General features: G+C 38.9%; 1 protein-coding gene across 9 annotated transcripts in view; it reads left to right on the top strand.

Moving 5' to 3' along the window:
• The window catches only part of ITSN2 (intersectin 2), an 83,000-nt gene that overhangs the window by 30,046 nt on the left and 39,374 nt on the right, over positions 1 to 13,580 (top strand). For 6 of the 9 annotated variants that reach the window (XM_027640896.1, XM_027640890.1, XM_027640892.1 and 3 more), the window contains 10 exons: positions 1,003 to 1,095; positions 2,733 to 2,796; positions 4,586 to 4,749; positions 6,042 to 6,239; positions 6,550 to 6,646; positions 8,421 to 8,563; positions 9,567 to 9,630; positions 11,821 to 11,958; positions 12,047 to 12,132; positions 13,185 to 13,447. In XM_027640896.1, coding sequence (XP_027496697.1) covers positions 1,003 to 1,095; positions 2,733 to 2,796; positions 4,586 to 4,749; positions 6,042 to 6,239; positions 6,550 to 6,646; positions 8,421 to 8,563; positions 9,567 to 9,630; positions 11,821 to 11,958; positions 12,047 to 12,132; positions 13,185 to 13,447 — 1,310 coding nt within the window. Of the gene's footprint in view, positions 1 to 1,002; positions 1,096 to 2,732; positions 2,797 to 4,585; positions 4,785 to 6,041; positions 6,240 to 6,549; positions 6,647 to 8,420; positions 8,564 to 9,566; positions 9,631 to 11,820; positions 11,959 to 12,046; positions 12,133 to 13,184; positions 13,448 to 13,580 lie in introns of those variants that run through there. The other 3 variants (XM_027640897.1, XM_027640895.1, XM_027640898.1) reach the window with 2 other exon arrangements.

Here is a 13,580-nt window from a genome sequence, read left to right as displayed (position 1 = left end):
ATTCCCTTCACTGTCTTTTAGTGAGCAATACAAATACTTGAACAGATTAACAGTTCTTTGGAAGTAGTAATGCTCAGGAGAAGGTAATTTTAGAGATGTTTTGAAGTAATAACCTTTTAATGCTGTTTCAAGGGTTTCCATTCAGAATTTTGGCTAATTCTCACACTCATTGATATGAAAAATTAAATATTTGTCAAGAACTTCCTGACTGAAACTTCCTCCTACTTAAAAACCAAACCCAGTTATTTCTGGCAAACTGCTTTTCCTGCAAAGGATACACACCCTGACCTTTATGCAGCAGGTTGGAGCATTTCTGAGAGTCTCTCTGGTTCTGCCTGGTATTACCAGCACAGCTCTGTAAACATGACTATTCCCTGCAATTTCTATTTGCTGCCCTGAGGCTGCAATATTTTATGCTTTGTGAAGTATCAAAAAATGTGAAGTTGAAATTGTATGTTGTCTAAAAAAAAAAACCAAACCAAAAACCCAGAATGTCACTCCTTTGTCAGAAAAGCCCAACATATTTTTTTTAGCAGTCACAATTTTGTTTTTAGATTATTGACAAGACAAGCACAAGCCTCCTTGGCAGCTGGAGGGTGTTACCCCTCTGCACTAGAACCCGAGTGACACTGAATGCGATTTGTTTATCAGTGAACCAGGGGAGTATTTGGCTCACACAGGGTATGGTGAGACATGTGCATCCTGCCCAGGCTGCAAACAATCAGCAGCGACAGGAAACTGCTTTGCACCAGCTTTGAAGGGCGACAGAGCTTGTTTGAAAGCCGAGGGTAAAGCAGTCTGGCTGAGGGATTGTCTCAGCTCCGCTTGCACATCTGGGAAGCAGGTTTGTGTTTCATAACGTCCTTGCCAAACTGGTAGGGGCTGGGTGTGTCCACATCTAACTTTGTCTCTTGAGAAGCCAAGCTTTTATTTTGCAAACGACTTGCTTTATTTTTTAAAGGTTGTTCACTGGGAATTTTGTTTTGGTTTGTTTTTTTTCAGGAGGTCCAAACATATGGGCCATCACCTCCGAAGAGCGGGCCAAGCACGACAAGCAGTTTGATAGCCTTAAACCCACGGGAGGCTACATTACAGGTTGGTCTGAGGCTCTGCATTACACATTAACTTCTGTGTACACATACCTATCTTTGTGAAACAGTTTGAGAACTGCATCCTATTTCTAGCCCTTTGTTGTGTGACTAATAACCATATTCTTCAGGCAAACAGCCACAGGTTATTAGTAAACTTTACAAGCTTTCCTCTAAGGTCTGGCACGGGAGCACTATTCCATTAACCCTGTCACTTCTGCAGCTACCAGCTATGTGCTGTCATTCTGTCTGGTTTCAGAAACCAAAGAGTATCAGGCAAGATCTGTGCTTAGATGGGAGGCTGCCAAGGAACACTTACAGTAACTATTGTGGCAAGTGACGCCAGAGACACCAGAAGTGGCTCTCCTCTGTCTGAGCAGTGTTAGAGAATACTGTGCTGTTAGATATCTTTGTTTTGGAGGAGGAGGCAGCGAGAGAGATGCTGACAGCATGTCCTTGTTAGTGACTGTTTGGAATTTATTATGCATTGGGCCTTCAGCAGGTTCTGGATACACTAATGGCATTTTGCGCTGCCCTGCTGTCAGTTCCAGTTGCATTCAGCTGCTGGAACAACTGGATCATGTTGCTATGCACCTCAGAACTTGCAGGTTTTAAATGTAAGAATCTGCATGTGATATCAAGAAAACACTCAAGTTTATTGGTAAAGATGACTTAATTTAAGAATGCCCTGTTCTTTGTGTGTGGGCAGTAGAGACCAGCCCTGATTGCTTTTACCTGCCCAGCTATCTGCTAATGCCCTGTCTAGTTGCTCCTGCTTTTCCCCTTTGGGGGCTGGAAAGGACTGAAGAGAGTGGGAAATTGTCAGTTTGGAACATGCACATCTTCAGGCTAAGTGACAGCGCCGGGAGGTTGGTGTTTACCTCTAGCTGAAAAACAGGCAGTTCTAGAAACTACCTTTAGGCCACAACTGGGCTCTTACCTGCACATGCATCTGAAGGCATCATTATTTATTTGGCAAATGCTTGAAGTAAAGGGTTGTATATAAACATAAGGGAAGAGAGAGCTGCAAGAATAACCTGAAGTCTTAGCTTTAAGCATCTGTAATTCACTCAGAGGTAAGCATAAACACCACTGTGAATGTTTTGTTGTGTGTTTGTTTACAGCATGATCAGTACCAGTTGATGTGGAACTTGGTATGGGATTGCACAACAGTTCCCATTCCCTTCCTGAAATACTGAAATAGTGGGTGTTATCTGACAGAACAGATTATTATTTAGAACATGGTATTTTCCTAGTTTTTACTGGGGATAGAGGAGAAGGAAAGAAATAGCATGCTTATCCTTTCCTGTAAAAGTAATTGGAGCAGGACTAAATTTTCAGTCATTTTTACTTCTTTAAGTCTTGCATCTTTTGAACTGTTGACAGCTATTGATTTGTGACCTGTTCAAGCTTTTATAGCTATCTGAAATCACTTCTCAGAGTGAGGATTGGGGATTACATGGTACATGGGTACCTGACAATCACTGTAAACAGCGTTAAAAACTGAGAAAAAAAACCCTGGAAAGCTTGGCATCCAGCATGCTGGTTCCTTTTGAAAATCTGATCCCCCGAGAGAGTGCTGAGCTCGTCTTAAAATCTGTGTCTCTGGTGTAAAAGGCTGTCTTTCTCTCTTGTTTATCATAGGTGATCAAGCACGTACCTTTTTTTTGCAATCAGGACTACCAGCTTCAATCCTTGCTGAAATATGGTAAAGCATTCTTTACTGCTTGTTTTTCTTTTTAAAGATAGTACTTGAAGGCTGCGCACCTCCAATCTTTGGTATGTTGTGTTGTCTCACAGAGGCTTTCAGCAGTCAAGGTAGAAGTGTTATCTGAGTCATTGTATTAATTTTACTGAATTTAGAGGAAGGATTCAGTCCATGTGAGTACCAACACCTAATTAAAAAGTAGTATTTTAAAAATCTTTCTTATGATGTCAATTCAAATTGGATTGTATTGGACACAGCCCTTTTAAACTGTAAGTGCTTGAAACAGGAAAAAAAAGATAAATTGCAAATTTCATAGAGGGAAGGTCATTGTTAAGCCTGGTCTTTATATTTTAAATAATATAGAAAAAGAGATTAAAAAAATAACACTTAAAATAGTGATGTGGGAAAAATATGTAAATACTGGGTTAATGAATTGCTGGAGATACCAAACTGAATTATGTTTGAAATACTAGTAACCACTAAAATATGGCAATAAGATTAAGTGAGGGGAAAAATTACATACTACTAAACTGGAAGTGGAAAATACACTGAAAGCAGAGGAGAAGAAAAAAATCTAAAGCCAGTGACAAGGTTAGTAGAAGGACAGTTGTAATACACTGTGAGATACCAACCAGTGCTGTAATACAGGAAATGGGAAAAGTGCTGTTCCTTGCAGCACACACGTGGTGATGGCAACACTTGAAACAGATGTTTTCTTCCTTGTAACTCCTCGGTCTTCACTAGAACTCTGTGTTCATTTTCGGGAACGTGGCTGTTACCAAGACATTCATGGGCTGAAAGGCACATAGTTGAGGCTCTTAATAATTAAGAACAACTCACTTGTGAAAGAATATTAAAGAAACTAACTAAATGCAAGTTAATTTTTTCTTCAGACACATATAATAGTTAAGATTAGAAAAGACTTCTAGGGTCATCAAGTTCAACCATCAACCCAGCACCACCACCATGTTCACCACTAAACCAGACATTTAAATGCCTAGAAAAGAATGCAAGGAAATTCTTCTGTGAGACCTCGGGGTTTTATGCTGAATAGTAACAGAATGAAAGGGAAAATGTAGCTTAACATTGTCTGGATTTTTTTTTTTTACTCATTCCTAATTTTATTTATACTCCTGAGCTTGGTCCTTGCATGCTTAAGTATTAATAATATTTTATGTTATTTGTCTGGTCAGAACTTTTGTGGCTATGTATGCACTGTTACATGAATTTCCTGTTGTATTTAAGTTTATTTGGAAAAGTGTCAAACACTGTGGATATCAGGCTTAAAAAAACTCCTTATGCTGTTTGTGAATTAATGAAGTTTTCTTAGTGGTGTATGAAAGTGCCCTCAGCAGATTTCTGCATCCTCCTGCATCCTGTGTCAGATTCTTGCATTAATTCCTTACATTACCAACGTTAATTTAAAATAATTATTCTGGCTAGTAGCATAGAAAAAAGCATAGCAGAAGCTTGCAGTGGAGGCAACAAGTGTATCCACTGGGCAGGAGACTTCTGTTTTTCCAAATGTTTTCCTACTTTCTCGGGAATTAAGTATTTAATATACAGCAACTTTAAAACTGAACTCTGGAGAAGACTGCAGAGTGGGTAGTGAAACTTCTTAAACTTCTGAGGGTATAAATGTCGAAAGTAGAAAATCAACAAATGGTTACAGCAAGTTTTTTGTTTTCCTATGCATAAATAAATGTAAAAGCTTCTCGTTAATTAAAAAAGTTAAATTCATGTTTCTTCCTCATGGGCTTTTCTAATTTTATTTTATTTTGTTTTTAAGGACACTATCAGACCTGAACAAGGATGGAAAAATGGATCAACAGGAGTTCTCTATAGCCATGAAACTCATCAAGCTGACATTGCAAGGACAGCACTTGCCTGCAGTTCTCCCTCCTGTCATGAAACAAGCTCCAGTATTTTCACCACTAATGTCAGCTCGCTTTGGTACTTATGAATATATAATTACTTAGTGTTCAGAGGTAAAAAACTACACTTAATTGCAGCCAAATAAAAGCATTAATCTGGCCGTGAAAGTTTAGTGAATCAGTGAAAAAAACCCCAGGATATTCCTATTTAGGAAATTCTTCCAGTCACTTTCTTGATGTTTTTGATAATTTCATTCTATGAAGATGTTAAATAATAAAGAAAAACCTTCCATTGAATATTGACATGGGGTGCAAGAAGGCCATTCAGGTCTGCCATCTGACTTGCAGGCTCTGATTTTGTACCCGTGGTCTTTTTTTGTCTCCCTCCTACTCATTCACCTATTTATACATGAGGGGTTTGAAGTCAAATTTAGTCAAAGATCAACATTTTGGTAGAACAGTTATTTTACACATTTTTTCAAAGTGAATCAGATTGTCTGCTCTGGTTATGTGATTAACTGAACAGAATTGCTTTAACTTTAATTCTTTTCTGATGGTATTTGGGCATTCAGTGCATGTTTGTTGTTATTTTGTTGTTTTGTAGAACAAAATTTCCATAACTTCATCTGGATTAAAAAACTGGTGCATACTTCCATGCTGAAATTAAATGTATGCATATATTAATTACATACATGATTTAGAATGCCTGCCCTTCACTAATGCCTGCCCTTGTGTGTTTGCATACAAGGGCATGCATTTACAGAGAGCTGTGGTTGGCATGCAGTTACCTCCTGCTAACTTTCCATCATCTCACCTGTTGTCTTTCACAAGATTCAGCCAGTAATTCAAGTGCCCTTATTTTCCTTGGGCAGCTGCCTTCAAGAAACCCTTTGCTAAACATTGGCCCCTAAGGAAGGACTTTTCACCCTATGGATTCTTCCAAGGCTGACACTTGGAAGAGAGTTCAGAAACAGCATCAGCTTTTCCCTGTAGAGCATTGTCACAGCTTTTGAGGTGTGTTCTAATTCTCTTTCAGGGGCCAGATGGGGAAAGGTTTGTTGAAGAACGAGTAATAGCTGCAATTATAGAAAAGTAGTTCTTATTCTGTTGTGGAATACTAACTAAATCTACCTTGAGAATGAATTTGTTCATAAAGGGTTTTTTTCAATTCACATTCTTCAGTATATTTTCCCCTGTGAGCTGTCTTGTCTAAATTTAGAGAAAAGGTAGATATTATACATGAACATCTATTTTAACTCACTGTATTCCAGACACAGATTGCTTTGTGTAGTTTCTGCTTAGCATAAGGGACCCAATTTCATGCTGAAGCCTCTGCAATATTAAATCATGAATTATTGGATTTTGCTCTAGGAATGGGTAGTATGCCAAATCTGTCCATGCCAACATCTGTGTCTACGATCACACCATTAGCTCCCATGTCTCTGGCTTCCATGACTTCCATTCCTCCTTTGGTTATCTCTGCTCCCCTGGTGCCTTCTGTCAGTACCTCCTCGTTGCCAAATGGAACATCCAGCCTTCTGCAGCCTTTGTCCATACCTTTCTCTTCAAGTAAGTATAGAACAGTCCAGTACTCGCTCTCAGAACTGTGAATCTCATTTTCTCTATGGTTAATTTCAGACAGCAATGCTAATACATGCATGAGAGTTTAAAAAAACAAAACAAAAAACAACCCACAAATGGTGTTTTTTTCAAAGTTCACGCGTTAATTCTGTTCTAACTAGTTAATCTTAACAACAGGACACTTAATTAGCTTTTCTTCTATCAAAGCCTTGAATGTTGATTATAAAGCATTATCTTATACCTGGTTGCTTCACAGTTTCTTTGGGTTTATGTTTTATTTTTGTTTGTTTGTTTTCAGCGCTGCCTCATTCTGGTTCTTTAGGTCCTGTGGCAGGAGGGTTTGGTGGTTCTAATATACAGAAGGCACAGTCTCTCATTGATTTAGGATCTAGCAGGTATGAAAGTTCAGTATATAAGTTGTGTCCTGCTCTTAAGTAGTATACCTTCCAAAACTTGGGGATTATTTCTATTTTTAAAATATAGTCATTAAAAATTAACTTATCTAATTTGACCTGCCAAGTCTGAAAATAGTTTTTGGTTTTTTTTTTTATATGCACAATAAGTAATATTTTCAGTAAATCTGAAAAAAATTTCTGAAGTAGGTGAGGACTTGAAATGAGAGAAGGTGGTGCCAAAATACGAATCAGGACATGATTTAGTGATGAATGTGGTGATGGTGCCGGGTTGGTGGTTGGACTTGATGATCTTACAGGTTTGTCCCAACCCTAACCATTTTGTGAAAAAGAAGGAGATGTACCTCTTTAGTAAGTAGAAGTAAAAATTACCAAGTGGTTATAAAAGCAAAAGTGCATTGATGTGCTCATTCATTATAAAGGGCAACATGTAATCAGCAGCCATATAAGAATAGGATTTGTTATCAATATTTATGTGTGAATTTGTTTTATGAATAATGTAAGATAATGAATCTTGATAATAGCTGCTCTAGTTCACTAATTTTAGACCTTTGCCATAGGCAGAGTGAGGGACTAGGCTTATCTATCCAGTTGGGCATCCAGGGATGTCTCCAAATAGACAGTCCAGAGGACATCTCAGCCCCAACTCAGTTCCATAGGGTGACTCAGAGGCTCTTGCACCCGTTTGCTGCCTGCACAGGGCATTTGGGGTGGATTTGGGCTCCTCACGTTAGCAGATGTGAGATGACTGTAGGCATGGTGTGTACCTGGAATAATCTTTCTGGTTTTCTTTGGTGTTTTTTTTTAATCAGAAAGCTTTCTTTTGGTGATGCTATATAGTGTTGCAAGGTAGCTCTTCTTCAGTGTTACTGTTGGCAGCATTTTCACCATCATATTGTCCAATTCTCTGCAGAGGATGACTGTCCTGCATCTGCCGGAAAGGCTTTGTTTCTATCACCATTTTCCATCGCCTTGGATAACACTTCCAATGTTTTTTTACTTGACAGGGTAGGGGATTACCTTAAACAAGGCAGGCTGGATGCCCCTGGGTTTGTCTCATTTTCAAAGATGGGACACTGAGAATGCTGGGAGTAGCAGATGGAAGTTTCATAGGTATATCTGAACACTCCATCAGCACTATTCTGCAGAACTGAATGAGTTGGAAAAGCTCCATTCAGCCTGTCATTGTCACTAAGAGAAGACGTAGAAATGGAATATGGTGGTTTAAACAGCATCAGAAGCTGCTTTTGGTTATGAGTTTATCAGGTGCATTTTTATTCTCATGCTTCTTCATTTACATACCTCTTAAAGTTACTTGGACATCTGCCCAAGGCTTCACAGCCCTTGTAAACACTCCTAGGAAAGTTGAGATGTTTTCCTATGGTTTCCTATACCATAGTTTGCAGTGGTAAAATGATTAATTATGTGGCATAAGTGCCTATGATACTAAAGGAACAAGATCTTCAATTCAAGAGTGTCCTTATAAATATGTGTCCCTACTTTCACAGTAAAATTCTGTATTTGTGATGAAAATATTTGTAGCAAGTTATTAGAGGTTAAACTTTGTGAAAGTTGTTTCATATTATCAGAAAATGCTATATATCTTCTATTCCAAAGCCTGCCTACGAAGCCAAGTGACTTAGAGTTCTTTCTTTATCTCTTTTTCTCTTTTGGTTTTATTTTAATGTTTGGTTGGTTGGTTTCATTTGGTTTTTTGCTTTGTTTTTTTTTGTTTGGTTTTGAAATTATATTGCAGTTCAAATTCTTCCTCTAGTGCATCACTAGCTGGGAATTCACCAAAGATTACAACCTCAGACTGGGCAGTTCCTCAGGCCTCCAGATTAAAATACAGACAGAAATTTAACAGTCTTGACAAAAGTATGAGTGGATATTTATCAGGTGAGTATGATGTTTGGTATGGTTGGGAAAAAATACTGTTTTCTGCCTCTGGGACATCACAGGGTGAGAGATGGAATCTCATCTTGGGATTTGACTTACATATGAAATAAAAGCTGAAAGTGTTGATATTCAGACCTGTGCAGGAGAGAGTGGGTTTCAGCCAGCCAAGAAATGGAAATAACCATCAATTCATTGACTTGGGCTCTGTGTTAGACCTGGAGAAGCCAGATACACTGGGGAAGCTACAGCAGCTGTTGCAGGGAAGAGGAGAAACATGGCAGTGATGGGATTGAAGTAGAAGAGCCTGAGAACTAACCATAAGGCTGTGGAATTTAGCTCTGTAAAGTCAGCAGGCATTTTTCAAACTAAGACTATTTCTTTTGAAAATGGGGGAAATTCACAATCATTTTTGTGCCATGTGCTCCTATGTATCTGTGTTAGTCATTGCTTAGATACCTGGGGTTTATTTGGAATTTTTACAAAGTAATTTAAGGGAGTCATTCCTTCTTGACTTACAGTGACATCTGTGCTGTGCCACAGCATTATGGTGGTTTCAAAAGACTTCACACAAAGTTAATATAAGAATGCTTTTTAGCTTGTTCAGTTGATTTGGGGCTGAAGGTTCCATCAAGCTGCCTAGAAGGGTATATGGTTCTTTGCTACTAAAGAAAGCTGGCAGCTTTCCAGTGTGCTAGCTGAAGGTTTAGGTAGACAGTCAGCTGTGCTTTTGTAACAGCTGTGGGGATTACCATAAATATCCTTTTTTCATGTCAGCTTTCCTGTTAGGTCCTCTGAGTGAAAAAAATGTACACAAGAATACTTATATCTTCATTGTGTTCAGGTTGTAATGCCTGTTGTTAAGCCTGGAAGTAAAACCAACTGATGAAAATGGATTAGATTAATACAAAAAATAAACATGCCCCAGTTCATGACCCATTTTTTGCCTCGTGAATCTTTGAATGAAGTGCTTATTTTGGTTAAAATCTTTCACACTCTCACTAAGGATTTCAAGCAAGGAATGCCCTTCTGCAATCAAACCTTTCACAGACTCAACTGGCTACTATTTGGTGAGTTTGGTTACTGATTAGAAATTCAGTGTGTTTATGGTGTTAATAGAGGAAATGTGCTTTATTAAATAAGAAATTATAAAGAGACACCACAGATCTAAAATTATAAACAGAAACTAAGCTGCCACTTAAACTGGTTTGTTCATTAGTTACATTTCCAAAAGACACCTTGACATAATTTTTCACTGTTTGTTAAAGTTCATATCATAGAACAGTTACTAATTTCAGTTTCTGATTCAGGGTTGCACTAGTTCATCAGAAATGAGGGTTCATTTATTTCAAATGTAGGATTCTGAAAACTAGCTTGTTAGCTTTAAAATATGGAGGAAGATTAAAAATTAAGTAATCCTTCAGCCTTTTTGAGTTTTACTGTGGTTTCCATAAAGATACCTGCATACTACACATTTGTTAGGACTTGCCTTTATTGTGGTGATAGAAGTGGTTACAGTTGTCTGAAGGCTTTTAATAATCTACCCTGCTAGCCATGGTAGTTTAGGTTACACCTTCAGACATAACTCAGATGTTATACATAAAATTTAGTGGCCCAGCAGAATTCACAATAGCTTGGTGCTTTACATCTCCTCTTCAGCTTCCTTTCTTCCTGCATCCCAAGATAGTCATTTGTCTTTAGCAGCAGGAAGCCATAATGTTCTTTTTATTTGTTCAGCTTGTTTGGTTACATGCTGCAAAGGTAAACAGGGAGTGTGGCTTGTATAGGTCAGCTCCAGAGTGCGAGGGAATAAAGCAGGTGTGTAGGGTCTGTTTTTCTCCTGGGTGTGTATCCTGAAGGTATCAGTAGCCAATGCAAGGGGGTCTGTGTGCCCATGTAGAGAGAATTAACAGCCCAAGTTTCAGTTTTGCCCAAAGTAAGGAATTACTAATATTTTTATTGGGTGCTGTATTCATGGTAATTACTGTAATAATGGTGCTGTTATATGTAAATATTGCTGGTGTGTGAACATAACAAAAACCACATTTCATCATCTCCTGCTTTTGTTTTTCACTGTGGTTTATATGTATGGGTGATGAGGATTGTTTTGTTTGTTTTGTTGTTTTTCATAGGGGCTTTTTTTTTACTGCTTTTTTTAGAGATTAGTTATTTTGTTAAGCATTTCACTCAATTGCAGTCTAAGGATACGTTCCAGCAATTGTATGTACATAGATAGCGGGATCCTTTCTCAAAGGTCTTTCTTGCCTGCATCTCTGGAACCATTTCATTGATTTCCCACACACATGCCACCACCCCCCAGTTGCATGGGAAACATTTTGTAAGCTGATTATACGGTCACCTTCTCCTTAGAGGGTGTAGGTGATCTTTTTCCTACCCAATGAAAGGTACTCTGGGGCAGCTCATGTCTTCCCTACACTGTCAAGGAGATACAAGGGGGAAAAAGAATTCTATGCAAACGTTCCTGTTGTAGAATTTGATGTAATTTTATATAATGTTTTCTTTTGCTTTAAAAAAACAGTTGAAAAAGTGTTTTCTAGCATTTTGAGCTGGTTAAGAACAGTCCTGGATTCTCTTCCCAGTTCTTCTATTGGTGATGCAATAAATCAAGAGATATCTTTCACCCTTTCCTATCCTTTTTGCAGTATTTTTGGGAAACTTAATAAGAGAATTGGGATTGTTTAGCCTGGAAAAGAGAAAGCTTCAGGCTGACCTAAGTGCAGCTTTCCAGTACCTGAAGGGAGCCTACAAGAAATATGGAGAGAGACTATTTGCAAGGGCCTGCAGTGAAGGGACAAGGGGGTATGGCTTCAAACTGAAAGAGATCAGGTTCAGATTGGATATTAGGAAGAAATTCTTTACTGTGAGGGTGGTGAGACACTGGCACAGGTTGCCCATAGAAACTGTGGCTGCCCCATCCTTGGAAGTGTTCAAGGTCAGGCTGGATGGGGCTCTCAGCAACCTGGTCTAGGGGAAGGTGTCCATGGCAGGGAGTTGGAACTGAATGATCTTTAGGGTCCCTTCCAACCCAAACCATTCTGGGATTCTATGATCTGGATAACAGTACATTATTAACAAAATATTATCCCCTTCATCAATTATTCATGTTACTATTAGTATTTTTACCAGAACATTTCACAGGAATTCTCTTATTTTAAAAATTACAGTAAATAGTTTCAGCTGTCACTTGTGAGGGATTGTGCTGTTTGTTCCTAATTGGTATTGCTGTTAAAACCCTGCAGGTCACTGGCTGATATTGATGGAGATGGGCAGCTGAAGGCTGATGAGTTTGTTCTGGCCATGCACCTCACAGACATGGCCAAAGCTGGGCAGCCGCTGCCACTGACTCTGCCTCTCGAACTGGTACCACCTTCCTTCAGGTAATCACTGAGGGCAGTGAAACATAATGCACTGAACATAACTGTGCTGTTTCTCTAACAGTGGTGGTTTGGGTTCTTTCCCCTCCAGGAGTGGAAAATATACTGAAAATATAAATGGAACTCTGCCATCTTACCAGCCTGTGCAAGAGGAGGAGCCACAGAAAAAACAACCAGGTAGAAGAGGGTTCACATCCTTAATGTACAGGGCTGTTTCTGAAAGGCACTGAAACCTGTAGAAAGTGGAAGACACAATCAAATCTGTAGAGAGCTTAGTTTCAGGAGCTAAATCCCTTTTAACTTGGATGATAGGAAGGTTGTTAAGTAGATGTAGTCAGCCGGTTACGTCTAATAGAATTGAGCAGGCAGAAACAAGGGCTATTTTTAGCTGTAGGAAAGGAAAATTGTGCTGATTAATAATGTATTTTGGAAAATAAGTCCTTCACAGCCAAATACCACCATGCTACTGCAAATTTTTTTCAGTTGAAACTTCCTGGCATTACTTTGTTCTGGACATTCTGAAAGCAGGGGGTTCCAACGTAATTTAATTCTCTGAAAACTGGATGCAGTTTGCACAAACACAGATTCTACTGTTGACTCTCTGATGCTACTTGCACAGGTCTCTTACATGCATACTGCGAGACAGGACTTGCCTCTCTTTCTGGCAGGGTGGTTGCTGGGGGCCTAAACCATTGCTTTGTATCTCTTTTTATCCTTGTGTGCAGTAATTGAGCTTGATCCTGTCTTGGTTTCTGATGGTTTTAACTCCAGGAGGACTTACAGGGAACACCCTTAAAAACTAAGCCCTTTGTGTTTTAATGTTTCTTGTACCTTGGAAAACCTTTTTAACAGCAGACAGTCTTCTCCCAGCTTATAAAAGCTGTTCTTTTATGTTTTCCTGTAACATTCTTTCCTCTTTCATTTTTTAGACTCTAGAGGCTTTCCTCTAACATTCAAGTCATTTTTGTGGTCATTCGTAAACTGCAACTCTTTTTTTTCCTTTTTTTTTCTTTTTTTTTTTTTTGTGTCAATTGGAATAGAATTAGGAAAATTTAGAGATATTTTTGAGCAGAAAAATAATAGTTTAACAAGTGCAAGATGCTTACATCATCCATGACTGAACAACCGGAGCTTGCCAAAAAGTATCTATCTTTAGTGGCATAAGTGAGGTGTTTGTTTGAGAGCAGTGTTTTGCACAGAACAGAAATAACAACCTTTCCTTATTTTAGTGACATTTGAGGACAAAAGGAAAGCCAACTATGAGAGGGGAAATATGGAGCTGGAAAAACGCCGCCAGGTCCTGCTGGAGCAGCAGCAGAGAGAGGCTGAACGCAAGGCTCAGAAAGAGAGAGAAGAACAAGAGCGAAGGGAGAGGGAACGTCAGGAACAGGAACGGAAAAGACAACTCGAAATGGAAAGGCAGCTGGAGAGACAACGAGAGCTGGAAAGACAAAGGGAAGAAGAAAGGAGGAAAGAAATAGAAAGGCGGGAGGTTGTTTTCTTGAAATTATTTTTTATTACTCTAAGGAACATGTACAATCATACAGTATCCACTTGGCAGAGCATTCAGGATTTGAATGTTGCCTTTGGTTCTGTCCCCTCGCATGGCCACTGGCAGATGGTCT

Source organism: Corapipo altera, unplaced genomic scaffold (assembly GCF_003945725.1).
Source record: "Corapipo altera isolate COAL_440 unplaced genomic scaffold, ASM394572v1 46, whole genome shotgun sequence".
Classification (NCBI taxonomy): Eukaryota; Metazoa; Chordata; class Aves; order Passeriformes; family Pipridae; genus Corapipo; species Corapipo altera.
The sequence above is the reverse complement of the archived record's forward strand: the minus strand, read 5'-3'. Positions and strand labels throughout refer to the sequence as shown.